The following is a 6,203-nucleotide window of genomic DNA, read 5'->3' on the forward strand; positions in this document are numbered from 1 at the left end:
CCATCCCCCCTCCCAAATCACAACCATTACTATAGCCACCACCTACGCTGCTGCTGCCACTGCCACCACCTCCACCACCACTGCTGCTGCCGCCGCCACCACCACTACCACGGGTGTATGGTAGTAGCTGTTGGTGGGTGGCAAAATTATTGAGTTGGATACAGAAGTGATAATGGTGGTTCTCATAGCAGTAGTAGCGGTGGTGGTAGTATGGGGGTGGTGGTGGTGGGTAAGACGGTCACTGCATAAAAGCACCTAGTATATTCTGTAAAGTGGTTGGTGTTAGGAAGGGCATCCAGCCATAGAAACCATTCTAAAACAGATATGGAGCCCAGGTAGTCCTCCAGCTGGCCAACTCCTGTCAGGTTGTCCAACCCATGCCAGCATGGAGAACAAACCTTACATGATGATGATGATGATTCCTTTTTACACTTTCATGTTTCTTAGCGGGGCTCGGAAAGGAGTCTCAGGGAGTAGCATCCCTGCCTTCCCCGAGCTAGTTTTCCACCACATTTCTTTACAATTGTGGTTGAGGCCTTTGGTCTTGGGACCACTCATGTCTAGAAACTAAAGTTTGGGGGTAAGCAAAGGCATGCTCCCCATAGAAAATCCAGCTTTGAAAAAGCCTTGTGAGAATAGCAAAGGAGCATGGACACCAGCCAGCCCAAAGGTTGGGGTAGGCTGCACCTGCTTACCTCAAAAAGGAAGGTGCAAACCCTCATCCTGGGTCACAAGCATGACTTGCCTTATGATGGCCAACAGCCTGAGGAAATGCTTGGGGTGAGGTTGGAAAGTTGGAATATGGGTTGTAAGATTCCACAAAATTAGGATTGCTCAACTGAAGTAGGATGCAGGGGACATGCCTGTATGGAAGGATAACCACGATTGTAGTTAGCTTGGCATACCTTCTAGAGCACAGCAAACTGCCAGGAGTATTAGTCCTTTGTCCTCTCCTCTCTGAGGCCCAATATCAACATCCATTCTCACCACTTCATCCCATGCTTTCCTGAGTCTACCCCTTTCACATGTTCTCTCCATAATTAGAGATTGGCATGTCTTGATGCAATTGTTCATATGTATAACACAACCATACCTGGGGTTGATTTCTTCAACTAAAAGGCAGTGCTCCAGCATGGCCACAGTCAAAATGACTGAAACCAGTAAAGGTTTAAAAGCGTATACCAAAGAGAAATATATTTGTAAATAACACTATTCCCAATACTCCCATACTCATCCCCTCCCATCAGAATCACCTGTAAAGGTAGCAAAGCAGAGAATATTACCTGTAAATCAGGCTGAGAGGTAACCCATCGACCAAACGACCCGAGGCAGGAGATCAAGTCGTATTTATGTGGTACTGGCCGAGAGAAATTTTCCTTTGTGAAGATGATATCATCTGTTTCTGTAAACATCCGTACTGTAAGTAGAGCAGAAAAAAAGGTGCATTTAAACTTTTCGTTGTTGTTATTTACCATGAAGAGATCTCTGAAACAAAACTCCCTACAAAAATTAGACTTTATTCCATTTTGTTGATGTAAAAAAATTTCTGTTTTGCTTATTTTATGCTTAAAAAGTCCATGAGATGGATGCAGGTACAACTGTGTAGCTAAGAAGCTCCCTTTGCAGTCAAGTGGTTTCTAGTTTACTTTTACTGCATGGCACCTTAGGCAAGTGTCTTCTACTATAGCCCTCGGGTTAACCAAATCCTTGTGAGTGAACATGATAGAGGGAAAATGTGTGAGTCCATCATATATGTATGTTTTTGTGTGCCCCAGCCATTACTTGACAAATGGTGCCATGTAGTGGGACTGAACCAGAAGCCACTTGACTGCAAAATAAGCTTCTTAACCACACACTTGTACCTGCGTCCATTTCATGTCCCTTTACACATAAAAGGAACAAAAGAAAAATATAGGACCTGGTGTGATTTTTTGAGATATTTTTTAGGGAAAAAATACATTTTAGATGCTATCAAATACGGTAAGACTAAATGCAGTTATTTACTGTAAAAGGAATTTACAGTTGAATCTAATATAGTCCCTAGAAGGAACATTGATATAACTTTGTCCAGTAAACTTACCGCCATTGTCGATGATACAGTCAACTCCCAGACCCCCAGTCTCTTCCATCACACTGCTGCGTAACATACTCCCATGGCCACTCACATCGATTATTTGTGCTGAAAGGAGAGTAAATTATACACTGTTAAAAAAGAAGTTAGAGGATATCTTGAGCCAAGAGGCTAATTAAGCCAGAGCTTGTTCTAGGCTCCAAAGCATTTAAGTGAACGAAAGAATAAGACAACACCCTAAACAAGATGTCAGACTATTGCACGGTTAACTTTCCAGTTGCTACTGGTACATTTCCAGGTGACTGGACTGGACTGGAGCAACAAGAGATATATGTGTCCTTGCATATAGACACTGGCATAGCTGGAATCAGAGACTAACAAAACATCCAATTTTTGCTGTGTTGACCATTCAGCTTAGTTCCAGAAGATCAAGACAAATGACACTCTCGTCATCTCAAAGAACAGGTCACCTTATTCTGCTGTGCTGATTACTGGCTCTTGAACATTTTAAGTCATGGAATGGAAAAGCAGTGTGACACCATTCTGTGAACTCAGCCTTCCTTTTTAGAGCATAAAGATATATGTTTCATTGCCTGTCACCAGATTAAAATAAAATGTGTTTTCATCGGTTTCAAATGCTTCCAGCAGATCTGAGCAGACTTCCATACATTTTGCTTTCAAATCAGCTGTCAATTACCAAAGTACCCAGTTTGCACAGGTTTTCTAATAACCAGTCTTTCACAATTTCCTGTAATGTCTTTTGACCATAGTCCAGTTATGCAGCAAGTTCACAAACTGCAACTTGTTTATCAAAGCATATCATTTCATCCACTTGTCAGCAATTGCAGCTGATGGCCTTACACTGTGTGGTTTATCTTCAATGCTGGTTTCCTTTTCTTTGAACTTCCTCCATCTGTACACATTGCTCTTGTCAATGGTGTCATCTTTGTAAACAACCCACAGCGTGGCCATAGTTCAATAGAACATGTAAATAAAAGATAAAAGACAATAAAATTGATAAGAATATGTTTTTAGAAAGAATGGAGTACCAAAGTGGAATAAGATTAACCATTATTTACCTAATGAAGGGATTGAAGACTTTAAAAAATGTCGTTCTTCTGCAGAAGCCACAGTTGTAATAACCTAGAGAGATTTATAATATATATTAAAATATATTTTCTAAAATTCATGAAAAATAATAGGATGTGTGATGCTTCCCACTGTCACTACTCTAAAGTTTATATTTCCCCACTGCAATTAATATTACAATTCAAAAGGTATTTTTTTTATTGGAATTTTAGCAAGATTTAGTGCTAAAGACACACTGTGGAAAAAATAGATGTATGGAATATGAAAATCCGGGCTCAAGGGGAGGTAATTCAGTGAGTATTATTCTTAAACATATACATACATGTTTATGTAGTATATACACACATACATGCATATATATTTATTTATTTATATAACCATCATCATCATTCGTCGGCATTTCACATCCACTTTTACATGCTAGCATGGACTGATAGGTTAACTGGTTAACTATCAGATTAATAATAATAATAATAATAATAATAACAACAACAATAACGATAATAATAATAATAGTTTCAAAATTTGGCACAGGGCCAGCAATTACATTGATTCCAGTACTTATTTAATCGACCCTGAAAGGATGAAAGGAAAAGTTGACCTCAGTGAAATTTGAACTCAGATCATGAAAATGGATGAAATAATGCTAAGCATTTTGCCCGTCATGCTAACAATTCTGCCAGCTCACAGCTTTATAATAATAATAATAATGGTTTAAAATTTTGCCACAAAGGCAGTCATTTTGGGGGAGGGAATGAGAAGATTACATCGTTTATTTTGGCATAATGACCCAAAGTACCACAAAAAAAAGGCATTTAATTATTTATTTCACTGAAACTAAAAATGAATTGTCTATACCTTTGCCCCCCAACTCAGGGCTAGCTGAATGGTAATACTGCCGAAAGTCGAGGCTCCATCCATTACAAGTATTGTGTCTCCAGCACAGAGTCGACAGAGGTAGTGAAGTGCAGTGTAAGCATGTAAGCAGTCACCGATGCCACAAGCAGCATCTTCAAAACTCAGCATCTCAGGTTTCTTTACTATTAAGAAAGAAAGAAAGAAAAAAAGAATGTGAGAAATGATAATAGAATAAGATGTCATTAAAAAATATAAGATTATAAAATATCTGACGCATTTGAACAGAGTACAAATGGTATAGTGTGTGTGTGTATAGATATATACACATATATATACATATGCATATGTGTGGTATGTGAATATGTATATATATGTATGAGTATATATGTATGTGTGTAGGTATATATATATATATATATATATATATATATATATATATATATATGTGTATATGCGTGAGTATGTATATGTATACATGTATATATGAGTGTATATGTGTGTGTGTGTATATATATAACAAGAAAACAGGATGGTCATTACAGGAACACATTTGATCAATACTGATCTTGGGGAAGATGGGGTGTTGAAACAACAACAACAACAAAATTGAAAACTAATAGAGAAACTCAGTTCTCTACTTACCAATGTCATATTCATGGAATATACAATATTCGGCACAGCCAGAATTTATGCTGGAAAGCGGAACGACACCTGGAAATAAGAAAGAAGAAAACGCCTTTCAGTAAAAGAAGTTCAAATGTGAACTATAGCAGTGAGAAGTGACTTCCAAGAGGCGATTGAAAGGGTCAGTCCAAACCCTCCTTTAGTCTATTCTAACTATATTTCCGACTTTCATGGTACTTCTTATATATTTTTCATGTTTTTAAATGAGTTGCAATGTCACTGGTGCCAAGCTGTATCGGCCTTTGCCTTCTGCTTGGATAATATCAGAGGCATAGAGAGGGGAGGCTGGTATGCGTGGACAACTGCTGGTCTTCCATAAACAATCATACCTGGGCTTGTGTCTTGGAGGGGAACTTTCTAGGAGCAATCCCATGGTCATTCATAACCGAAGAGGGTCTACTCTTTACCCTGATACGCTAGAAATAGCAGCTATTCAAGTATTGTTGTTGTTGTTGTTGGCACTCTATCGCTTACGATGTCGAGGGTTCCAATTGATCCGATCAACGGAACAGCCTGCTCGTGAAATTAACGTGCAAGTGGCTGAGCACTCCACAGACACGTATACCCTTAATGAAGTTCTCAGAGATATTCAGCGTGACACAGAGTGTGACAAGGCTGACCTCTTTGAATTACAGGCACAACAGATACAGGAAGAAAGAGTGAGAGAAAGTTGTGGTGAAAGAATACAGTAGGGTTCACTACCATCCCCTGCCGGAGCCTCGTGGAGCTTTAGGTGTTTTCGCTCAATAAAAACTCACAACGCCCTGTCTGGGAATCGAAACCGCGATCCTATGACCGCGAGTCCGCTGCCCTAACCACTGGGCCATTGCACCTCCACTATTCAAATATAACTTGAAGTTAAACAACAAAACAACAACTATCTCAGCCTTATGCACTAATTTAATTGAATAAATCACATTGTTGTCATATTTAAAGTTAGATACTTACCTACAACAACATCCCCTTCTTTGAATGTCAAGACACCTTCCCCTACTTGAGTGATAACTCCAGCTACATCTCGACCCACAGCATAATGTTTCTGATCAGGATTTTTTCGGAATACTTCATCAAGAACCTATCAATGTCAAAACATGAAGAAAAAAAAAAAAAGGCATAGGTCATATGGTCTGAAGGTTGTTTATCATTATCATTATTATTATTATTATTATTAAAAAGAGTACTAGTTGAGTACCAGGTGTCCTCTACTATAGTTTGAGGTGACCAATGTCTTGTGAGCGAATTTGATAGATGAAAACTGTGTGGAAACCTGAAGTACATATATGTGTGTATTTTTGTGTTTGTGTTTGTCCCACCACCATTAATTGACAACTGTTGTTGGTTTGTTTATGTCCCTGTATCTTAGTGGTTCAGCAAAAGAGACTGATAGAACAAGTAGATTTGACGAAAATCCTTCGAGGTGGTGCTCCAGCACAGCTGCAGTCCAATGACTGAAACAAGTAAAAGATAAAAGCTGAAAGATAACCCCTGACTCCCACCCTCC

The 6,203-nt window shown here is 39.0% G+C and overlaps 1 protein-coding gene across 2 annotated transcripts in view; it reads right to left on the bottom strand.

Annotated features, from left to right (window-relative positions):
- LOC106883436 (quinone oxidoreductase-like protein 1) overlaps window positions 1-6,203 on the bottom strand; it is a 17,407-nt gene that overhangs the window by 5,312 nt on the left and 5,892 nt on the right. For both annotated transcript variants that reach the window (XM_052974189.1, XM_052974190.1), the window contains 6 exons: window positions 5,651-5,777; window positions 4,661-4,729; window positions 4,019-4,200; window positions 3,151-3,214; window positions 2,081-2,179; window positions 1,284-1,417 (listed from right to left, as the gene is read on the bottom strand). In XM_052974189.1, coding sequence (XP_052830149.1) covers window positions 1,284-1,417; window positions 2,081-2,179; window positions 3,151-3,214; window positions 4,019-4,200; window positions 4,661-4,729; window positions 5,651-5,777 — 675 coding nt within the window. The remainder of the gene's footprint in view (window positions 1-1,283; window positions 1,418-2,080; window positions 2,180-3,150; window positions 3,215-4,018; window positions 4,201-4,660; window positions 4,730-5,650; window positions 5,778-6,203) is intronic.

The sequence above is a fragment of the Octopus bimaculoides genome, chromosome 18 (assembly GCF_001194135.2).
Source record: "Octopus bimaculoides isolate UCB-OBI-ISO-001 chromosome 18, ASM119413v2, whole genome shotgun sequence".
NCBI lineage: Eukaryota > Metazoa > Mollusca > Cephalopoda > Octopoda > Octopodidae > Octopus > Octopus bimaculoides.